The sequence below is a fragment of the Protobothrops mucrosquamatus genome, unplaced genomic scaffold (genome assembly GCF_001527695.2).
Source record: "Protobothrops mucrosquamatus isolate PMUCROS unplaced genomic scaffold, P.Mucros_1.0 scaffold891, whole genome shotgun sequence".
NCBI classification, from domain to species: domain Eukaryota; kingdom Metazoa; phylum Chordata; class Lepidosauria; order Squamata; family Viperidae; genus Protobothrops; species Protobothrops mucrosquamatus.
The window spans coordinates 191,528-216,554 of record NW_015387145.1 but is presented as its reverse complement, the minus strand read 5'-3'; the positions used below and the strand labels follow the sequence as shown (position 1 = coordinate 216,554).

Below are 25,027 nucleotides of genomic sequence, written 5' to 3'. Positions count from 1 at the left end.
GAGAGCGCGCAGCGTTGAGTCAAAGCCGTTTGGAGCCTGCATGAAATATTAGTGGCAATTGTGCTTACTCATAAGTAGTAGCCTTTTATCTCCTCCTCCTCCACCTCTTTTTTTTTTTTTTAAATGCTGTACCACTTGTGTTCCAACAGGGGTGTGACTTCGGATTCTGTTCCCCTCCCTGTTTAGGTCACTCATTATTTCAGTAGCGTTTCGAATTGAAGTAGAAGACGCCGGCTTTCTGGAGAGATTTAATTGTGTAGGCTGCGAGAGGAAAGTCCGTCTTTGGGTACAAGATCTGGAAGCGAGAGCAATGGCCAAATTCTGGTTGTGTGCAGCCGTTGGATTTTACATGTTGCAGCAGATTTGCGCAGCCCGAATGGGTAAGTGACGGGTGAATGGAAATCTATCGGGAACTGAGCTGGTTAGAGTAAAATGCTTTATTAGGATAAGAAGAATTCTCCTGCTTGCCAGTGCCTTGAGTCATTAACACTGTTTAATCCCAGTGGGGTTTTACTGTTTTTTCTCTCCAAGGATGGTTTCTCCATGTGCGTTTTTTCCCCCCTTTGGAGAGCTGTGGCGGTTGTTGGGCGCGCGTGGAGAGGCGTCCGAAAAGTTAGTCTTGAAAGAGGGGAACACTGATCGGTAAAGTGAACGGTAGAGTTTGACACAAGTTTTTGCACATCTTGTGCACATTCGGCAGTGGCAAAGACACTTATTTATTTATTACTTATTTATTTATTTATTACTTTAATTTATACCCCGCCCTTCTCCCGAGGGACTCAGGGCGGCTTACAGGTAAATAAAAACAGAGCTATACAATAAATATTTAAAAGCCAAATTAAAATATATATTAATTAACCTGTGGATTATGGATTATGGATTCACTTCCCCCTCCCTTCATTGTGTAAAGCAGATGGAAGAGGGAGAAGAAGAAATTGAGAGAGAGAGAGCGAGCGCAAACCCTCCTGACTTGGACTTGGGTCTCTGTATGATGGGAAGCCAATTGTTCACATAGGAAATGCAGAAACCTCCTCCATAATGAAAAGTGAACTGTGTTCGTTTGCTTTCGGACGAGATTGCTGCGAACTGGAAGCAAATTTTAAGCTCATTTGGCAGGAAAGGAGTAGGTTTTTTTTCAACTTCATCCTCCTCTCTACCCCTCCCCCCGCCCTTTCTAGTCTTTCTGTGAATACTAAAATGAAACGCATGTTTGGGAATGAAAGTGGTTTGTGTGTTTTTTAAAAAATCACATGCCCTAAATGTCAAAATGCTCTTAAAGTTTGATATGATACAGAGCCATAAATAGTTGCAGAGAAATAACTGTGCCTTTAACAGAGACTCATTGTTAATAGTAATTGCCCTGAGCTGTTTTGAAGGGAATTATTATCCTTTCACCCTTATTTCTTCTCCCTTTACTCAGCACCCCATATCTGTTGCTGGGGGCTGACAAAACACTTATAACAGCTGTGGCCTCCTCAGTACCTTTATATTAGTTTCACATAAAGAAATGAATTAGAGAATAGTTGCTGGAGGATTTGTAAATGGGTGTGTCAAACTGCACATTTCTCAATAAATTTTGGAATCACCAAGATAAAATATCCAAGAAAGTGTGCACAAGTATTTCTTTAATGATTGCTATGAGTTTAATTAAAATAAAATCGAGGCGTTGAGTATGTCCTTTTAAGGCAGTAGGAGGTGATCCTTATCCGTGTGAGATAAATTTTACAATACATGTAACTTGCATGTGCACAAGTAAATAACATAATATTTCCAGTTTACTATCCTTCTCAACTAATACCTTATTTTATGAACTGCCAAATCTTTAATCAATAAGGACAGCTTGCTATTGGTCTTCGTGCAACCTTTTGTAACAAAGATGGAAGGGCAGCCCCAGTCCCCTGTATACTCCATTCCTTGGTAAGGTTAAGGGGGAAAAAGAGGTTTCATGTACATCTTAAGTAAAACTTTATATAACATTTTAAGATGGTAGGCAGAGCAGTACATTACAGGCCAGTTTTGTGGGCGGAAATAGCTGTGCAACTATGGATTCTTCCTTCCCTATGTTCTGAGATGGAAATAGGCAATAGAATTCCTTCACTGGGAAATAAGACTGAATAAAGTATAGTATCATGCTTTGTGATGCACATGTTCATTGACTACTGAATAGTTTTGTAGGTTTCAAAGTCCTACAAAACTTTATATTCAGAACCCAAAGTAGTACCAGAAATTCATGTATAAGAAATGAAAGGTATGCCTCTCCCAAGCCACTTTCAGCCTAGTGGGAAGTAAGTAAAAGGATTTTCCAGAGGATAGATGACATATTTCTAGCATTTATATTGCTTCACTAATAGGCACATTACTGGTTTTTTAAATTTTAATCCCAATATTGTTTGTTATGGGCCAATAAAACTTCGCTATGAATTCCTTCTTACCCAGAAAGCTTTACTAAGCAGCCTTGGGCACATTACTTTCTTTAAATTTAATCTAGGCTATAGGAGGCTATTGTAGAATCACCACCCCTATGTTTACATGAGTTATCCTAAAATGATTGGATTATGATGTGACAATCATAATTTAAAAAGCTATATAAATTTATATCATCAGATCAGAATTTTAGAAATATGTGAAGATGCCAGTGATTGCAAAGTTCTTGCCCTGTCGTAGAGGATAATAGTTATATGATGTAGGTAATGTACAATTTTCAGAAAGTCTGTCTAGTAAAATATAGCTTATCCATGTGGATCAGTTTTCCAGTTCCCTATTCTCAGTATTTATTGGAATATAATGTGTTTCATTCATCTGATGAATTCAGGTCCAGGTATGATGGTGAATCTCCAACACTTACTCATTTAAGATCTTTTCTGATAAGCTTTTTAAGTTGACAGTTGTGTTGAAGTTGCCTCAGCTACTGTGAATGTAGTCATCCTGATAGGGTATGGGCGTAACATGTTTCTTAGCTTCTTTTTTTCATTTTCATTTTATTTCTGTATGAAGTTATTTCCTTTAACGTTTGATGTGTTTGAGCCAGAACTCAACAAAACTTAATTTCACATTTTCCTTTAGATTCTTAATGTGTAATTACTTGATCCAATTTGTACTATTAGTTTATAACTTAAGTTCTTTCACAGCGTGGGACAGGGTGTCTAAGGGACTGCATGTATATAAAAGGACTACCAAGCTGTTATTCTGAGACATTTCTGTGGATTAACCCATTAGGTGATAGAGATAGATAGCAAAAGGCAAAAAAGACCTTGGTAGTTGTGCACTTACAAAGCACCTTCTCCAAAGCAATTCCTCTCATGCATATCTCCTGTCATTTTATACCAGAAGATCTACTTTTATTCCTCATTCAATGTGTAGTCAGTTTTTTGTTCTCTGATTGTTTTTCTGTTTCTATTATATGATTTTTGGACCAGCTTTAACATATTATTTGTATTTTGATCTTATTTTTATGCCTTGTCCCATAGAAATTTGATCGTAACTTGGAGAAGAAAAAACACTCAATACCCTCTAGTACAGGGGTAGGCAACCTCGGCTCTTTTATGACTCATGGACTTCAACTCCCAGAATTCCTGAGTCAGCTATGCTGACTCAGGAATTCTGGGAGTTGAAGTCCATGAGTCATAAAAGAGCCGAGGTTGCCTACGCCTGCTCTAGTATCTTAGAAAGGAAAATACTGACCAGCAAAGAGGTCAGTCTCTCCAGTCAGCTTGACCTTCAGAAGCTTTACTCTAAAATTAAGAGATACTTAATTTTGCACATTTGTATATACTGTAGTTGAATTTCTATGATTATACTGTAGTTGTATTTCTATGATTATACTGTAGTTGTATTTCTATGATAGGTAAAGTTGAAATCCTTTTTCAGATGAAATTAGAGGTCTTGACAGGTAAAAGAGGGTGAGAACATCCAGTCCAATTTGTGCTCAGTGAAGAATCTTCAGCATCTTCTACAGAGGTTTGAAGATAGTTTACTTAAAGGCTTCTAGCAAAATAGAATTTGTCAATTTCCATGGTATTTTATTCAATTACATTTCACAAATTTAGGAATTTTTTTGTAATGTTTAACCAGAGTTTACTTCCTGCAGTTTCTACCTAGTGTTTTGAGTTTTGTTTTAGGAACAATAGAACAGTTCTGTTGCATCTTTTTCATGTCACGTTTTTAGTTATATAAATAGAATTATTGGCCTTCTTCTGGCATTCATCTGGTTGCATTAAGGCTTGAAACAGATTTGACCTCCAAGTGTTTTAAAGCAGACTTTAAAACCTACAAGCAGATGTGAGCACACAACCTTTCTTCAGACTTCAGGACTGAATGTAGGCAGTCTGCAGAGCTGCCTTCATGGCACCATTTTACAAGCCCTCACGTGTTCAGGCTATAATCCAGCAGGCTAAATTTACTGGCTTTTTCAAGTGTTTCCGTTAGAACTTGTTATCCATCCCCCACACCTTCCTGGTTGCTTTTCTGTGATGTGTTTCAGTATGTTTAATATTCTTAAAACATGTTGCCTGGACTGAGCTTTTTATTTTTAAAAAATAAGTGCGAAAGTATACTTAAATGCAATATTTTTCATTTTATTTCAGCTGAATATTGCTTTGGTTTTGGCCTACTTTCTCAGAATCCTCAGAAATTTATTATAACTCAAATCTAAAGAAAGTGTGAGACCATTATAGGAGTCTCTGTGGGTTCAGAAAAGGAAAGGAAGATGTGATAAATGTTTCTGAAGCAGAGTCGAGAAATATGAGAAAAGCATGGGTAGCAAACGAAGAAAGGAATAAAGAGCCTCAGAGAGCAATGTAACAGATGAGCTGGGTTATTCATGAATGATCATAAACAAAAAAAGTGTAATACACAATAAATTTGAACAAGAAAAAATGGAAAAGACGGAATAACAAAATAAAATGTATCATCACTGCACTTTATCAGTAAAATACACAGCATACACAAGAATAGAAATCCAGATCAGATACAGGTAGTCCACGAGTTACGAATGTAATAGAACCTGCCCATTCATTCGTAACTCGAAAACTCGTAGGAGTGAATCTCATATGGAACAAGATCACTCCCTGCTCGTTAAAACGCACACGGCTCGTTAAGTGAACATGAGGTATCTCGGTGGGGAAGGCCATGGAGTGCTTAGTGATGGAACAGGCCCCCAAGGCCTCCTTGACCCACTAAGATACCTCATGCTTTCCCTTCCTGCCGCATTGGACTCACCTTGAAAAGATCCATCTTCTCTCTGCCACGGTTCCTGCTGCTACCTGGATCTGAGGCTGGGGGATGCTTCCACGTGCCTCCGGAGGCTGGATTTGGGCATTGGAGACCTTTTCCAGGCCGCTGCTGCTTGGATCTGAGGTCGGGGGGACGCTTCTGCGTGCCTCCGGAAGCTGGATCCGGGCACCGGATACCTTTTCCAGGCAGCTGCTGCCTGGATCTGAGGCCGAGATATGCTTCCTTGTGCTTCCAGAGGCTGGAACTGGCCATCGGAGGCCTTTTCCAGGCCGCTGCCGCTCGAATCTTGAGACCGGGAAATCCTTCTCCATGCTTCTGGAGGCTGGATCTGGGTGCCGGAAGCCTTTCCCCTGGATCGGGCCTCTGGAGGGCCGCAGAAGTGTCCCCAAGCCTCAGATCTGGGCAGTATTGTCCTGGAAAAGGCCTCTGACAGCCAGATCCAGCCTCTGGAGGCATGCAGAAGCATCTCCTGGCCTCAGATCCAGGCGACAGTGACCTGGAAAAGGCCTCCGGCGCCCGGATCCAGCCTCCAGAGGCACACAGAAGCATCCCTTGGCTTCAGTTCTGGGTGGCAGTGGCCTGGAAAAAGCTTCCGATGGCCGGATCCAGCCTCTGGAAGCATACGGAAGCATGTCTTGGCCTCAGATGCTGACCTTCAGTTCTGTTCTCTGTTGTAGAGAACAGAGGCGTAAAGTAGCATGAGATCACGCGAGATCAGTAGTGTGAGATCTCGCTCCACTGATCTTGCGTGATCTTGCATTACTTTAGGCTTCCATTCTCTGCGAATGCACCGAAAGCCTAAAGCAGCTAAGAAAGTGAAGGATCTCAATCTTCGCAGGGTGAGTATTGAAGGCCTAGTGCCTAAGGCGGGGGTGGAGAGGCAGGGAATAACCAGGATGAATGTTGCAGAGCCACTGCGGTTGCTCGTAAGGTGAACGACTGCTGTGGTGCGGCAACATTTGTAATTTTGGGATTTGCACTAGGGGCGCTTATTGCGTAACTTCTAACGTTCACTAAGGGAACGCTTGCAATTCGGCCATTATCTGCATAGCTTTCAAGTTAGCAATTCCAGAGTTGGATAATAGCAGAGGAAAAATACTTGAGAGACATTTTAGAAATTTAAAATACTAGGATTATGAGTCCAACATAGTGAATAAATGAAAGTGGTTAATATCCCCATTATCATAGAACAGAGATCAAGTAAGTCATTCTGAGCTATTGAAAAGGATATCTCAAGGTCAGTGCCATTTGAATACTGATTTAAATGAAAAGGAAAATCAAGATATTCCATTATTTTCAGTCTATAAAATAGTTATAAACGTCAGACTCAAACATTTAATCAATTTATCTTTTGAATCCATTCTAACAAAATATAATATACACTTAAATTATAGTCTTTGGTTGTTTTTTCTCCCCATTTCTGAATATATTTCATAGATCACCATATCAAAATATGATAAAGTGAACAAATTTAAAGGTTTCAAATCTCTTGCTTATTAATATTTGTCTTTTTCTCTAATGAGTTCGTAGTTCAATAAAGAATGTAGCAAGAAAAGTAGTTGGTTTAAGTTGGAAAACAATATATGTCAGGCTAGATCAGCTACCGGTATATGAGATATTTTAAACAAAAAAAGGGGTAAAGTTTAGAGGAATGAATTGTAATAAAATTCTGAAATATGTGAGGATATTGTTTTTACTAAGGCCAGTTTATTTCCAGTGGATTCATTTTTTGACATTTTTGATTATACACTACTATATCCAGAATCCAATAGAAGACAAACATTTTCAAAGTTATAGCTCATGCAAAGAATGTAATAGCAGGATTAAACATAGTTTTCACAGTTTATAAATACACATACATTTGAATGATTTTCCATTCTGAGATAGAATTTCTAAAGCATCATTCTGTAATATTTCTTGTCTCAGATTTTTCTCTCTTGGGGGAAGTGGGGCGAAGGTTGCTGTATTTCTTCTCATGGAACTTCTACGTGGTATTAAAATTTTCAGTTGTAAAGTAAAAACTAAAGGTGCAGACATGAAATTAAAATAGCATGCAACTAGACATTTAGCATCCAAACAGTAAGTACAAACTACATCTGTTCTTTAGATCATTTCATCTGTTTCAAAAGAGAGAAAGTATTGAGAAGCAGAGAAGAAATTTAAGCATTCATTTGAAACATAATAATGGAGTTGTACATGCTTTAAAAGAAGGGCCGGCCTATTTTTATACTTTTTCATGAGCCTGAAAAAATGAAGGTTGCATTAAGATTTGCACCAACCCCTGAGGGACCCTGCAAAACAGGGACCAAGGGTGAGGCCTCTTGCTCCCAATCAACAATGACTGGAAATGGCTTTGAAAAAGCCATTTCCCAACTCCAGTTCCCAAAGCTGTGCTTCCTAACTCCAGTTCCCAAAGCTGTTCCAGGATATCATGGTCTGTGGTATAGAAAGCCACTGAGATGTCATGTAGAGCAAGGATGGACCCCCCCCCCCATGTCCTTTCCACCAGAAATCATCAAAATCAATGCCATTTACATATCCAGACCTGAATCCCAACTGAAAATGGTCTAAATAATCTGTTTTTTTCAGGATCCTCTGGAGCTGCAGCATAATCACCTTCTAAACAATCTTTCCCAGAAAGGGAAGATTGCAGATGGGATGGAAACTGTCTATCAGAGTGGGATCTAGGAATGGTTTCTTAAGAAGGGGGGAAGACCCACCTGCACATCATCTCTCAGGAAGCTTTTATAAGCCAGGAGGAACACAGATCTAAAACACGTGTGGCTGAGGTCACATTCCCTAGGATCCTGTCCATTTCCTTAGGACCAACAGGGTCAAACCATTCGCAAATAACTGGCCAAACACCTATCCTAGGCATCTCCACCGGCATCCAACTGGGAATGAATCTCAGTGATTTTGTCTGCCGGAAAGTCAGTAAGTTCCTCCAGTGTGCTCCTGCAGGTAGAATTCCGAGTCCTCCTTTCCCAGAAAGAACTATGTCACCCTGAAGAGGGCCACTGAGCGATTATCAGCAGATACAATTTGTGCAGAGAAGTACAACATAAGCATTTAAGAAGTTCAACACAAGCATTTTAAAGCAACTAGAGAGTGTAGTGGTAAACTACCGTAGGTTTAAACTTTAAAATGTCTGAAGCATTAACAAGCAGGCCCACTTATATGAATGAAGTTTACTGCCTTAAAGGAGGGTATAGGGGCAGACAATTAGGGCAAATTAAATAGAAACAATGAATCTTGAGCCGATTTAAAAGACCTCAAACATGGAGGTATCATCAGACTCCTAGTATTTTGCTATTCCAGGTGAATGTCAGGAAAATACCCCTTTCCGGTCTTAAGTGTTCATTGGAAACATAATAATAGGGTTGTGCATGCTTCAAAAGAAGAGACTGCCTGAACTGGCAGTTGGACCTTTTGCTAACACTGATGATGGACAGTATCCTTCAGCCACTGTGTCTGAAGTCTAGTGAAGTCTAGCTGGAGTGTTGTCAGGTGACATGACACATAGCTCTTTCTCCCAATACTTCAATGTTCTTCCCTTCATCTTCCTTGTGTTGAGAGTCATCACTGAGAGGACTACCTGTAATATCCAGAGCAATATCTTAACTAAACATAGAAAGAAAAGCAAATGATGAGGAATTATGTCATTTGAAAGGCTTGTCTAATTCCCACTATCATCCTCAATAATAATTGAAGTTTTTAAACTATTATTAAAATCAGCCTACAGGTAGTCTTCGATTTACAACCATTCATTTAGTGCAGTGGTTCTCAACCTGTGGGTCGGGACCCCATTTGGGGTCGATCAACCATTTCAAGGAGGTCGCCAAGCAAGGCTGTCCGCCATTTTTTTTGTCCGCCATTTTTTTCCCCTTTTCCGGCGGGTGCCTTACCTCCCTTGGGCTGGGCCAGCTGGTGGTCGGCCTGCTCCGTCTCTGCCGCTTGCCAGCTACGCCTCGGCCGGCGCAGGGGGCGGAACCACGCATGTGCGGCGCTTCCGGGCAGGGAAAGTCCTCGACTTACGACTGGTTTAGTCCTCGACTTACAACCGGTTGGGGTCGCGGCATTAAAAAGGTTGAGAACCACTGATTTAGTGACTGTTTGAAATTACAATGGCACTGAAAAAAGTGACTTATAACCATTTTTCACACAACTATTGCAGCATCCCTATGGTCACATGATCAAAATTCAGATGCTTGGCATTTTGGCATGCGTTTATATCAGTTGCACTGTCCCGGGGTCATGTGATCACCTTTTGTGACCTTCTCACAAGCAAAGTCAATGGGGAAGCCAGATTCATCTAACAACCATGTTACTAACTTAATTACAGTGATTCCCTTAACAACTGTGGCAAGAAAAGTCATAAAACAGGGCAAAATTCACTTAATTGTCTTGCTTAGGAACAGAAATTTTGGGCTCAATAGTGGTCATAGGTCAAGGACAACCTGTGTGTATTTAGTATTATTAGCCTATCTGAATTTAACTACTGGTGAAACAATTTTGGATAGTCTGCCTTTTCAGGTAGGATCAAAACTGGCTTTTTTGCCTAAGCTCATAAAAGACTCTCCATCAGTGCTACCTGCGCTACTACCTATGTCAATCTATTATATCAAACCAGGATATTTTCCTGTTCCAATATTAAGCAGAACTTTTGTCTTTTGGGGAATTCTTATCCAGTTAATCACCTAACCAAGTAGCAGTAACTAGCCAACTTAAGAAAGAGAGAGCATCTAGAATAGGGGTCCTCAACTCTCCGGGGTGTGGCCCACTACCAGGGCTTGAGCAGTTCAGAACCTGGCTGTAGAAGTAGTAGGCGAGCATGAGCAGTGGGTGAGTGAGTGTCCGCTTGTGCCAGTCGCTTACACAGAACCATTCCCCTCTCTCCCCACTGGTCCACAAAGCCGGAAAGGTTGGGGAACTCTGATCTAATGAAGTTCTAGAGCTTCATTATTATTGCCAACTAAATAGATACATTGATTCATTTTCAGAAGTTGTGTTCAGCTCAAGGAAGTCTTTTTCTCTTTATTTATCTGGATCTGAATTGTTTATTTGAGCATAAGGTAGTAATAAACCAGAGATCAAAGAATTCTATCATGTCTTTACCATGGATCTCAGCGAGCATTTTTTTTTTAATTTTACATCTTTTTCTTTTCCTAGGAACCATTATTGGGAGAGGTTTTAGCAATATAGTGCTAAGTTCACAGTTTAAAAGGCAATTAGGAAAGTTCAAGGTACTATGGGTTGTTTAGTTATTGGCTCTTTGAAACATAATGTATTACAGCCTGCAAAATTTCCATAACAGCTTGCATCTTCTACTGTAATATAATTTATGTGCAGAAATAGAAAATGTGTATTGTGTATTTCACAAGGCATACAGATAGTCTTTGACTTACAACCATTTGTTTAGTGACCGTTTGAAGGTAAAGCATTTGAAGTTAAGCCATTGTAGTATCTCTGTGTCATATGAGCAAAATTCAGGCTCTTGGCAGCCCATCCACACTTACTGTAGGACTGAAGGGGTGCTTCAACTCCAACACAGGGTTCCGGTTCTACAAGGCAAATACTCTTTAGTAAAAGTATTGTAAAAAAACCCGGTGTTTCAACTTCTCCAGCAAAATGCTTAATGCATATGATTCCCCAGCCCAGTAGGACAATACAAATAAGAATGCCAACAAATGGGGAGGGCTGGAAGCAGCTTTGCCCAGTGGGAAAATGCTGGAGGCTGGCTCAGGGAGGGTTTGCCTGGTAAGTATCTTATAGGAGTCGAATTTGCACTCAAATGCAGCCTTTTAGGGACAGATGCTCTTCCATTGGGCCATGAGACAAAGAAATTGGGAGATGCCCTTGCTCTGTTTATCCTGGAAAAAAATCTAACAGGCAAATGGGAAGAGAGATGATGAGGAACGGAGGGGTTATAATGGCAAAATCAGATTCAATTTGCTCACTTCCACTGGGTTCTTTCATTGCAATTCCTAGGTAATGTAGCTGGGTTGGCCTTTTGGCATGCCAAAGCTCTCGGGCTGCTTACCGAGCACCACAATGCATGTGGTCAAAAGGGCAGAGAAAGTGAGGGAGGTGTTCTGTCCCAGTCTACGTGAGTCCTTGTTATGCTCACAAGGAGAAACCCCTCTTCCAAGAAACAGGCAGGAATCGCAGGAAAAAACCAACCCCTTTTATTTTCACAAACCTGAATCAATGTCCAGGGCAAACAAACACAATCCACAGAAACTCGATCCTCAACACGAACAGTTGCCTTTGGCAACTAGCACCTCCCACACCTTCCCTTTTATAATTCAGCCAAGGCGTGGCTTCCTAATGCCTTCTCCTTTGCCTTTGGAGCCGCCCCATTACATTCCTCTGTCCTACTCACTTTTCTTACCTGCACTTTCGTGCATCCTGGATTTGTCCCAACTGTTCTTCATCACTGTCCAACTCAGGCTCCCAGCACAGCTGTGTCTCAGCCGGAGCGTGAGTAGAGGGGCCAGGCTCCTCATCCGACTGTAAGTCTTGGAGCTCCTCAGAGCCTTCCTCTGACTCTAATGTCACTCCAGGCCCCTCCTCCTCCTCTGAGTCCTCAGACTCAGCTGCTGGATCCACTGGCTGGCGAGGAATCACAACAGGAGGGGACATAGGCAGATTGGCGAGCTGGAGGCAGTTCTTTACCTTACTGAGGCTTTGAGACTGGGAAAGACTAAGCCCAGAATTGCTTAGTTTTGGGTGGATACTTGCTGAATGACCCATGATTCTCAGTTGAAAGTCACAACGAGAAGTGCTGAAATAGCAGCTGTCATTATGGTCATGTGACATCTTGCTCTACAGCATTGACTTATGACAGCAGTCCTGGTCTCAGTTGTAGTCGTAAGTCAAGGTTACCTCTATTCATCGGCTTACCATATGTGCACACTCTAGGAAAATGCTTACTAGGAGGCCAAAAGTGATTGTTGTTTCCACCATCTGGAATAATCATTGTAAATAGTAACCTATATGCAAGTTTAGTCTTTTTCTGATTCAGAAATGCTTTTTGTTATTCTTTTTGTTATGAATATGAATAGTCTTTTAAATTTCACTAACCAACATCTTGCTCTATAGAGAGTTAAAAAAAAACTTTACTGAGTGTAGGTCACCTTCTATAGTATTTCATTTGAAACCGTATGACCTTTCTTACAAGTTTCCACTATAAATTTCAAACAAACATCCTCTGGGCTGTAAAAATTTGGCAAACAGTTTGTGTTTTTTCAGTTGATTTGCACATAGAATCCCAGTTGCAAAGAACAGAATGCCAAATCTGACGGCTTGTCTTCCCTGATTGTCAAACCACAATCAAGCTTTTTTGTAGTGATGAGTTGGTTGTACCATCAGTAGCAGTTGGCTGTGAATTCCCTGCTTCTNTTAATTATAAGTACATTTATACAGTTTTTTTCCTCTCTCTAAATTCATGGATATATTTGGTGTTAACTTTTATTCACAAGGGAACACTTTTCCAAAACATGTAAAAGCAAATAGGATTTGATTGTGTTTCATAAGTTTAAGCATGTTGCAGTGCTTACCTTAACCCGCAACACAATGGAACTTCTATTGCTTTGGTCTAATGCTTTGCCATTGCCAGCTTATTTTATATTTTCTTCTGTTTGTTTCTTAAGATTATTAATTCTAAATAATATTGTGGTGCTATGCAACCAAAGAGAACTTCTTTAAGATGTCGTTGATTTGGGTGAGAAAAGTTAGTTCATGTTTAAATTTCAGTAACTGAAATCCAGTGGACTTTAAACATGCTTAATGTTGACTGAATCATGTTCAATATTTGATAATGTCTATAGCATAAACATTTCAGATGAAATGGATCAGGCAGGGCTACCCTCCCCCCACAAAACAATGTGCAAAATCTTATTATGATTGCTTTAATTAATCTTTTCTTAGGATTTCTGTAATGTAGTTTAATATAAAATAAACAGCAAATGGGTTTAAAACTTATCATTGAAAAAGAGAAATACCAGTATACCTGAAATAATAGTTTAGTCGTGCAAAGCTTATGATGAAAGCTCACCTTTAATATTGGTCATAATATCTTTCTCTAGCATCAACTCTAACTCGGAGTATAACATGATTAAATGTTTATAGTTCTGGTGTTAATGCATGGCTTAGTAATGAAAAATTCCCAAGAAAGGAAATGATTAACAGTGGATTGCCTGGTTCTATTTTGGAAATAGCATTTGCTTTTGATTTGGGTGAATTGCAGCCTGGGTGGAGAAAGAAGTACTTGGTGCTGATTTTCCTTCTCCAGTTTTGTTTTTCCATTTGTTTGCTACTGGTGATACTCTTAAAAAAAAAAAAGGGTGTGGCATGCAGTGTCAGACATGTTAAGCATTAGAAGTGAATTTTTTATTACTCATTTTTCCATACAGAGAATCCTTTTTTCTACAAAGTATTTTCCATATGGGCAGAGGAAGCCTGTATGACAGAGAGAAAGAGGGAGGGAGGGAGGGAGAGAGAGAGAGAGAAAGAGAGAGGGAGAGGGAGAGGGAGAGAGAGACTTCCAATATTACCAATCAGCTTCCGTGCAAATATATGTATATTTTGAATTGTCGGAAGACAGTGAGAGAGAGAGAGACAGACAGACAGACAGAGAGAGACGTCCAATATTACCAATCAGCTTCCGTGCAAATATGTGTATATTTTGAATTGTCGGAAGACAGTTCAAGATGCCAGGCACAGAATCTTTTATGGTAGCTGAATAAATAATTTGAAAATTGTTGAAATAACAATTTCCCAATTTTATTTTCAAACAATACCTACTTATACAAAACTTGTCCAAATATAACTGTCATATATTCCTCTTCTGAATTTCTATTTGCAATTAGGTGATTAGTGAATAGTAAGAGGTACATTTTGATGTCTTTGCATATAAAATGAACACTTTTATTAAGAATTTGCCTAGACATTTCAACATATTGGATAGTAGATTGGATTGGTTGTTTCTACTGTTACGAATTACAGTGACTTTGATAGTAAATTCACAGTAGTCACCCAGTGACTGCTCATAACACTGCTATACCCATAAGCTTCAACATCAATCAGAAAAGGATAATGATATATTTCTGTAACAAAGAAATACTTCCTTGAAAAATCTTTGCAAGAAATTCCACAACTAATGGCTAAAATAATATTGTGTACTGATTAGATAGCAAGAGGCAGAACTTTGTATCTTCCCTTGACACTCAAAGCAATAAAAGAGGAAGTAAAGAAGAAGAAGCCTGATTAGATGGTTCTACTAGAACTTGGGAATCACCATTCAACCTTGAGATTTACTAAGTAATTTACTAAGTTAAGTCTCCCTGTCTCTTAACATAAGCTATCTTACAAAGCTGTGGTGGAGACAAAAGATAATGGCAGGTGCTATCTATGCTGCTCTAGTTAATATAAGCATATCAAATAAGTAAATAGGAATATTTATGCTGAATAACAAAAAGAATAACAATAAAAGGCCTGAAAACAATCCTATTGGAGAACTAATCCCTTTCATTAGACTACATCAGCACTTTTCCTTCCTTTTCCAACCTAATAACTTCTGTAATGTTTATGTAATATTTTTAATCTTTGGTGGCATCCATTATTAATAAGAAGAATTAAAGGTAAATTGTTTCTTTGAAAATGATGGAAACTAATGATAATATATAAAAAAAAATACAAATTTAAATTATGTTTGTATCCTCTTTAATTTCTTTCTTCTGACTGCTTTTTGGCAAATAACTCAAATTAAATTGTTTACTTTTCTGCCCTGACTCTAGACCTCTAGATTTTGTAGTTACGACTTTCCATATTGCCTGGTTATTGTAATGGCTTCTATAAATATGTACCCTTTGCTGAGGCTAAGGTTTTTTGAGTACACAATAAATAGGGCCCAGACCATGTCAACTTCCTGTGTTTTGCAGCCTGATTTTTATTCTTAGCATTTCTGAATTAAGAAATTTCTAAACTGTTTTCAAGAACTATAGAATAGTGCCAGCCTAAATGACTAAGTGGAACACCCACATAAAACAAAAAAATTACATTTGTTAAGATACATAAGCTACAATATCAACTGAATTCTAAAGGTTAAAAAAAAGTTACCATGGGACAACAAAAAATGTTCCTATCTTTTATAAAGTAAGAATTCCAAAACTTTTGCATTAATACAGGTAAATCAGAAGCTAACTTCCATAAAAAGTTAAACAATTTAGCAATTACCATTTGTTTGTTTTAACTCTCTTTAAAGATTTTTGGAGTTCAGAACTTCCCTATCACTGGAAACCAGATTTTTTTCCTTCTACATCCAAATACGAACATGTAGTCCTTGGTTAACAATGATAATTGGGATCAGTAACTTTGTTACTAGGATATACAGTCATAAGCCACAATGTCATATGTGAGAACACTGACTTACAATGGCAATTTAGGCGAACCCTGCATGGTTGTTAACTGTGAGACATGTGATTGCCATTTGCCTGTTTCCCCATTGGCTTTGCTTGTTGGAAGCCAGCAGAGAAGTTTGCAAATGGCAATCACAGAATCTCGCAACCATCATAATTCTGAACTGGTTGCCAAGCAGATGAATCTCAGTCATGTGACTGTGGGGATGCTGTAATGACTGCAACTACAAGGCTCATAGATCTCCCTGTATAGCAACATTTTATAACTTTGAAGGGTCATTGGACAAATCATTGTTAACTGAGGATTACCTGGAGTAAGTTTCCTTGCATTATATGTGTTTGAATGGAGGCTAGACAGCCATCTTGTAGAAATACTTTTATTTGGATTCCTGCATTGAGCAGATGTTGGGATTTAATGGAATTTTTCTATAGCAGGAGATATCAGCAACTGATCCTGTGCCCTCTGGGGATTGCATCTTGTTGAAGTACACAATTTCGTTGAGGTGAAAGCTCATTTCTTACAAAGTATACTAAAAATTTCAGTCATTATATATCGACCTTCGTGAAACTCATTCCCTTCTTAATTCTTTGAATATTTTTAATTTAACTGCAATTGAGTAAAATGGAATGGTTTTATTTAACTATGACAAAGATGAATGAAATACATTCACATTTTTTTAAAGAGACTGGAGTGGGTGTAATTTCTAAAGAATTATATCTTAAATTTGTTCTAGAATTCAGCTGCAAATAAAGTTAAAAAAAATTGGGGGGAAGCATTTACCTATTATGTTTCATGTGACACACTGGATAATAAATCTAGTTGATGATGAAATGCTATACATCTGTCAGAGATAATGCTCATATTATTGGAACAAGGATTATTCCATTGCATGACTCATATTACTGTAGTTTAGGTGGAAAAGAAGCACTTAGACATTAATTTATTTCAAATTATTGGGCAATATTTTTAGTTGTTATAAAAAAAATAACTAGCGCATAATTTTTGTTAAAATATTTACTTAATTTTTAAGTTTCTAATTTAATTTTTAAAGGATTTCTGCATATTTGTTTAGCAGCTATCAGGCAGCTATTGTTAATAGCATTCATCCACTTTTATTGTCAACTTCTGTTTATATATTTCTGTGTTTATTACCTGGCTACTTATTCACTGATCTATTTAGGACAGTAAACATGCACAGTATTTATTAGCTAGAATTCTTTAAATTAAATAGGCATATGCCTAAGAATTCTGTAGAAACAGTGGGGAGTTTCAATTAATAAATTCCAAAAAGATTTATTTTCTCAAACATTTGCCAACCTGTCCTTATCAATAAAATGCTTCGCATAATTGATAAGTTGCATTTTGTATTTTGAGGGAAAAACAACTCCTTTTCTGATAAAGAATTTCTCCAATTTATGTAATGTATTTCTATTTGATATGCAAACATTCAAGACACTCGCTTTTCTTATTTCAAATTTGGCTGCAGGTAGTGCTTGACTTATGATTGGGTTCTCTGTTCATTTATGACAGACCTACTTTGGAACTACTTATGATTGGATTTGAAGTTTCAATGGTCACCCCCCATCATGTGACCAAACCTTGGCACTCAGCAATGCAGCTGCATTTATGGCTATTTGCAGCATCCTGCAGTCACATGACTGTATTTTACAACAGTTTTGCTCAAAACCAGAAGTGCTGCTTTTCAGCAAAAAGCTGAAGCTGTACCCATAGTGAACCATTGGTTCGCTTAATGACCGCACTGTTCACTTAATGACCACAGTGATTTGCTTAAGTTAATGAGCTCAGTGATTTGCTTAATGACTGCTTCAGAAAGGTTGTAAAATTGGATCAGTTGCATGACCGACACATTTTATGACCATCATGACTTAAGACCATTACGGTCATAAGTCGAGGACTAACAGTATTGACTTTCATTGCTTTTCATTTCCAAGTTGAAATTTATTGGCCTTTTCATGCAATACTTCTTAATTGTATCTCCTCAATCTTTATATATGTTTATATAGAGCCCTTCTTTGTGAGAGATGGGTGGTCTAAAATACGAAATATAAATAAATAAATAAATAAATATTCCATTATTATTATTATTATTATTATTATTATTATTATTATTATTATTATTATTATTATTATTATTATTATTATTATTATCTGCAGATGATTAGTTTCCATTTAACAATAAAGATCTATGTTCTTTCAGTCTTGTATATATGTGGGTCAGCAACATATCCTCAAGCTCAGTATTTTATTTAGCATATGGCATTTACAGAGGTCAAACAATCATTGATATATGAAGCCCAGTGGTATGACTAATAATGACCATGCTGACTTGGGAATGATGGAAGTTATAATCCAGTACATTCAATGAGTCATAACTATATGACTTAATAATATTTTCCTGAAAATAATTGGTTTTTCATTTTTTTCAACTGGATGGAATAGTCTCTTAATATTAATAAGAAGGGAATTCATCAGTGTGACTCATGAAGAAATTTGGTCTTGCCCATTGAATATTTTCAGAGTTTGCTTGGCAGAGATACTTATTTCTCAATTGCATGGATTTACTTGTCTCCACAAATGAATATTAGCAAATGTATTTTCTGAGAGATAAGCAGGGCTTTTTTTCAGCCGGAACGCGGCGGAACCGCGTTCCGGCACCTTTTTCCAGGCCGGCCGCACCGGAAATAGCCCCTCCCAAATTTTACTTGCATTCCTGTTCTCTAAAGGGGCGGTCCTAGGGTTTGATGAGGGCGTGGCCAGGTTTGAGTTCCGCCACCTTTTCTCCGAGAAAAAAAGCCCTGGATATGAGAAGGATTTGTAATGTCTTCTTAATAGGGCCTAACATCACTAATTAATTAATAATTCAGTGAAACAAATGTATGACTGATGATTTAGTTTTTTGCCTCATGTTCTAGTTTTTCCAAATTAGGAATAAGGGATAGATCATTTGCATTAGCACTGTCTTTAATGCTGCTGATTCAGCTGGTTTACTAGACTACTGTTGGGTATGGACCAAGTACTTGAATTCATCTTGCTTTTCAAAAATTAACTCGGTGCAACAATCACTTTTTTCAGCTATCACATCAGTCAATTTAATAATTGGCTTTAACGTAGCAACAAGAAGCCACCATAAATAAGGAAACAATCTTGAGTTACATGATTACATTATTCTGCTATATCCCAAGAATGAAAAGGTTTTGCTTTTCTACATGTGTATTTAAGTGAAATACAAATCATCTCATATCTAATTGATTTCGGTATGATGAAACCGGCCCCCGAACTGGCAGTTTGACACCCCTGCCTTAGAGTTTTAATCATTTGTCATTACCACTGGGAATTGTATATCACCTTGCAAGAGATAGCCATTCCAATTGTTTAGTCAATCTATAAATAAAATTACACCTGTGAAATAAATATGTTTCTTGCAAAAATATCCGATTAATATTTCTTCTTTTTGGTGCAGTTATAAACTTGACTGCTGCTGAACATTCATGAAATAGCTATTTGGCAGCTACAAGTATTACATCAGGACTTTTTCCTCAAGTGATGTAATTATTACAATTATATCTGTGGAATACAGTTAGCAGAAGTTGCCATTCATTTGTTATAGTGAAATAATATAGGATTGATGCATTCAGGCTTTTCATTTCAAGTTATATATAGAGAAGTTGCTATTTCATACAATAATATCATTTCCCCTCCTCACTGAGTTTTATTTTTGTGTCTTGTCTTTTTCAGCTATAAGTTCAAGAGCAGTTATTATCTCATTTTTATTATACTGTAGCTTCTTGTAAAGACTTTTGGGAGATAGACATGAATAAAAAAATATATGAGACCAATATAATAAAACAAGTGCCTGTGGTTGAACATTTCAGATTCTAGATGTGGAATAGAATTATGTTTCTTCTACATCAAAGAGTTCAAAGATAAAATAAAGTCAACGCGAAAAAAGCTGTGTGACAAAAATATTGTTAGTTAGTAAGAATGATTAGGAATTATGTATCTGAGAAAGGAGACATTCATTTCAAAATAATATAAATGATATATTTAATGCAGGAAGAAGCAGAAGAGAACATTTAATAGATCTTCAAGTGATTTCAATAAATGGACAGTGTAATCATGAGCAGATTGCAAATGTCTGATTTTCATATCTTCCTTAGAAGAGGAAAACAGTGAGAATACATCAATATGATAACCAAAAGATGGACAGGGGGAGGGCAAAGGGCAAGGGGAGGAAGTGGATCTTCCCAGCCACCTCCAGCGTGGAACTCCCCCATTCAGTCCCCAGGCCAAGTGGCAGAGCAGGTCTTCAGGCTCCTGTGGAAAAATAGGAGGGCTGGGACAGATCTTACTCCTGAGAGTAGGATGTTCCCAAAGGTGGATGCTGTGGCAGAGAAGGCTTTTCTTCTGAATCCTGATAGTCAAGGTCTTTGACTTACAGCATTTGCAGTAGGCCCTCTCTGCTGTCCTAGCAGGATGAGATGATTCATCTATGCCATTGAGGGCTTTAAAGTCATAACCAACACCTTGAACGGCTAGGGCAGTGGTGGCGAACCTATGGCACGGGTGCCAGAGGCGGCACTCAGAGCCCTCTCTGCGGGCACGCACGCCATGTGCTCCCACACAGTTCAAAGCATCCTTTTAGACAGAATTTGATGCATTGCTCAGCCCCAGTTATATAAGTTGAACTCTATGTTAATTGAATTTTCTTTCTGTTCACCCTCTGGATACATGCTTGGTTTAGATTGTTTAAAAAGGCATTAGGAGCAAGCAGCTGACTGTAAGAGTAATCTTTGCCCCCCCAATTAAATAGCGTTTGAAATTTATAAGAATTCAACCTATAGTTTTGAGATGTGGTTGTAATTTAAACATCTTATATAGCCTCAATAGGGCTTAAAGTTTACACGAAATACAATTTGTCTCATTTAGCTCTCCTAATAAATTACAGTTTATGGTAATAGGGGAATGCACAGGAAGGACACAATGTGGCTTCAAGGCTTGTTCACTATAGCCGAGCCCGTAGTTGATAATTATATGTAAAGCAAGTTTACATGTCTATGATCTCTTCTACTATTTACTTGTTCACCCTTCATTTTCTTAATCTCTACTCCCACTGCTCTTCCTATTTTTGTGTCCTCTGGCAATAGAAGAAGAGCTGGATATATTGGGCTTTATAGAAAGGTTGCAGGAAAGTTATGGAGATAGAAAGTTACTGAGAAAGACCAAGCTTTGTATTTAATAATAATAATTTAATCTTGCCTATCCAATCCCCTTCTTATTCTCAAAGATAGGCTTGTTTTACCCCTTTCATGAATGCCTCATCTTTTATATTCTTTTCCTAATTTACTCCTGTTCGGACAATGCTGGTTTCTTTGGCCAAGAAATGGAGATGATCAACCATGCCCTAGAGTCGGACATGACTGGACAGGGAGAAACCTTTACCTTTTTGCTCCTGTATACTTGGATTGTCTGGCTGGAATTCATGATGTTTAAAAGGCAGCTCATCTTCCTGCTCCCTGCCACGTCACTCTTTTGTTTCAGTTCTCTTGATACAAAAACTTTTATTTAACATCTGAAAAAGACAGATGTTTTTAACATTTGGTTTTTTTTAAAGTATTTGTCTACTGCCTGTTCTTCCTCCTCCTCCGCAGCAAATTTTCCATGCGTGAGTTTAAAATTAAAATAACCAATATTTAGATTGCTTTGTGTACTAGAAATGAAAAGGGTTTTTTTTTTCATTTTGAATTGAGATGATTTCTAGGAGTCTTCAGAGGCATCTTCTTCCTCTTTTGGGATTAATAATTCATTATAGTGTACGTTTATATTCATGGACCTCTGGTTTAACAGTGCAAAATATGATGGGAAAAATTGAAAACTATTATTGAAATTTCACAGAAAAGAGCCAAAGAGAAAAAAAATTATGTTATGGCTTGCTTAATAACTTTGGGATTAAACCAAAAGATCTGTGTTCAGGCTGCATTATTTTCCAGTAAGAATGCTAGTAGGGTAGGCTTTTAGTGATAGGTGTTTTTTTTCCTCAAGGGACCATGCTTAATCACTGTCAAAATCAATCACGATGATTTCACAGCCTAAACATCTCAGTTTTATTTTGCAGAAACTGCACAGCTGCCCTGTATTCTCATGCAATCTGAAAACTCTTTAAATTCTATTTTTGGAGCTATTGTATGGAACGTTACCCAGGAAGAAAGTTTAGCTATCATTTTGACATTGTGGAGACCATCTCAGTGTGTGTTTACCAGAGCAACGGTTGTCATACATACGAAACATACTTAAAACTCCATTAGCAGCAGTTTTAAAACAGAAATTGACTCCATTGGCAATGATTTAAACAAAGCAGCTGTACTTGAGGAAATGAAAGAAACATCTTGTTCTTACTTGTAGCTTCACAATGCGCCTGAATTTGTCTGGCTCAACCTTTTTCATTTGTCTTCATGTGCAATAGGGCTGATGTAATGTAATCATACATAGTGCCAGGTTAGATGTCTGTAGTTACTTGTTAATTCATGCATACATACATAGACACTAAATTAGTAGATAAGTAATACCAATATTGGGGAGTCTGAGGTTCAGATTTGTAATGGTCCATCTAATTAGGTTATCATGAACTGTCAATATTTTTCAGACTTAACCTGCTTATGAGGTGTTTGTGAAAAAAAATAATTGTGAAATTTGCTGTTGAAAGTCCGCTAACCTTCTATGCATTACATCTCTTTCTGTACTGTTAGGCAAAATCTAACACCATGTTGATTGTATGGTATGTCCTTATTCTCCCCATACAACCCCACATTTTAGCTAAAAATCTGTCAAGCAAGCTCTAGCATCAATATTTTCAATGAGCAGGATTTATTGATGGCAACTGATACTAAAAGAAGTCAGAAGAGTGGTTGTTTTCACACTGAGTCACAGGAAGCTCCAGGTTCTTAAAGCATTTGTTAGAAGGAACCCGAAATTAAAATTAATGATATCTTGGAGAAATGTCATTTTGCTAGTCACTATATTCAGCGACTTTAGTTCTACATGCACTAAATGAGTTGGGTTTGTATTGGGAGATATTTAGGTTTGCCAGCCGCTAGACAGTGGACATTCAGAAAACTTACACAACCTATGAAAGCCCTAGGAAAGTTTCCTTAATTTGCCATTGAGCAATATTAGTAAAGTGATAAACCCATGAGTAACATTGGGTTCACCCCATCTAATGGTTGCCTTGCAAGAAAGAAAATAAGTGACAGGCAGAAAGGATCCATATAATAGTCACAAACCATGCAACATTTTATGAAGTTGGGTCATCTAGCGTTCTGGGGAGTGTGTTGGCAAATGTGATAAAAATAAAGGTGCTAGTTGTTGGGAGATATTCCTCCAATTCAGTAATTCAGTAGATAGATTAAAATACAAACTTGCTTTGATAAATTACAGTATTTTTCCATTGAAAGTATTAATCTTAGATGGGGGCTTGTTCACCCGTGCTCTTAGTCAGTTAACCGATGTGTGATAGGAAGAAACTCAGCTGGTGCAGGGTGGGAATTTGATGATGAGAGGAATTTCACTTGATTATTCACAGTCACCATGCTCATCTTTCAAAGCAAGTAATCTTTCCAGGAAAAAAACATTAATGTTATGTGTAAGGGGCTGTATTACATCATTCTGTGATTCAATGCAATGGAAATGTAGGGCTAATCCAAACATGTATTTCATTTCACTTATTTCATTTCAATTATATATAAATTCCTTTTTTTTTCTAAGGAGACCAAGGTGGTAGACAAGATTCCCCTTTCCTCCCCTTTTATTCTCATACAATTGCTTTGTCTGACTGAGAATTGAATGGCCTCTAGTGATTCTATGAGGGGATTGAATCAAATCTCTTCAGTTTTCTAACAATTATACCACTAGCTCATCACAGAGTGGCTTGGTTCATATCCTCCTCTAAATTCCTAGTAGAATTTAGTGAACACATAATTAATCTCTATCTGTAGGAAACTAGATTCAAATCTTACAGCATCTGTGTGCACTGGGAATTTTTGCATGAATCAGCCTCTCTTGATCTCAGACCACAAAATGAGAGCATTCATGACATGATTATTTCCAAATCACTTTTTATGGTCAAAGCCTTCTATATCTCAGTCTTGTGAATACCCCTTCAACGTTTCTGTAGGCACAAAGAAAAAATGTAGGCTTTATAGGAAAGTATATGAGATACAGTTTGGTATAGGAGTTAAGGTGCTGGCTTAGAAATCAGGAGACTGAGTTCTAGTTTTAGGTATGAAAGACATCTGGATGACTTTAGGTCAGTCTCTCAACACAACCACTTCACAGGGTTGTTGTGCAGAAAATAGGAGTTAGGAATATTACATATATTCACCACCTTCAGGTAATAAAATAATAAATGTATATCAAAATCTAAATAAATCAATATCTGGCCATGTTAAATTAGAGTATATTAATTGCTACATGGTGGCATAATGTAAACAAAATAAAATAATGTTATTATAACTTCAGTATGTTTAGATATTCTTGCAATACCATTACCTCTGTATGGCATAGAGATCCTCTCCCCCTCATAGAAGGTGTCTTTGAAAAAACATTTTATAAGCAAAATATATGACATTAAATAGAGAAGAGTAATTCAGACCTTTAGAATAATCTGATTGGCTTAATGCTTCTATAAGAACATTGGGAAACTTTGACTTTGCCGTGAATTCCATCCACATTTAGTAATTTAAAATCAACCTACAGCCATAATAGAGCCTGTCCCTTAAGGTCACAAATGGTGACAACCGTTAAGTGTGACAGCCTTGCTTAATAACACCATCCCCTGCTCTCCCTGATGCCACCATTAAATAAACTTGCAGGTTGTTAAATGAGCATGGGGTAGCTTGTGGATGGGGGAGGCCCAACGCCCAACTGGATCCCTAAAAGAGGCAGAGTAGCAGCAAACCCAAAATCAGCCCTGCTAGATTAAAGCCCATATTCCAATGGCGGAGAGCTTCCAAACAAGCCTGTGTGCTTGACTGATGAAGCTGAGCTTATGGATTGGGCTGGCTATTGGGCGGCAAACCTCTCCTGGTTTTTGCTAGCCTTTGGGGAAGCCAGCCATTTGCATGCAAAGCGCCAGCTTCAGGACCAGCTTCCCCAAACCTATAAATGGGAGGAGTTTGACTCTGTGGCTCCCGAGGACGTGGACAGGATCCTGGGGAGGCTGAATGCAACCACATGTTTACTGGATCCGTGCCCCTCCTGGCTGGTACTGGCGGCTCGGGAGGGTACACGAGCCTGGCTCCAGGGAATTGTAAACGCTTCTTTGTGGGAGGGTGCCTTCCCCGCGGCCTTAAAGGAGGCGGTG

The 25,027-nt window shown here is 38.2% G+C and overlaps 1 protein-coding gene across 1 annotated transcript in view; it reads left to right on the top strand.

The window, feature by feature from the left end:
- The first annotated feature begins 132 nt into the window (after window positions 1-132).
- The window catches only part of CD44 (CD44 molecule (Indian blood group)), a 78,510-nt gene continuing 53,615 nt past the window's right edge, over window positions 133-25,027 (top strand). The window contains exon 1 of the mRNA XM_029284747.1: window positions 133-380. Within this exon, the coding sequence (XP_029140580.1) occupies window positions 311-380 (70 nt within the window). The 5' untranslated portion in view covers window positions 133-310. The remainder of the gene's footprint in view (window positions 381-25,027) is intronic.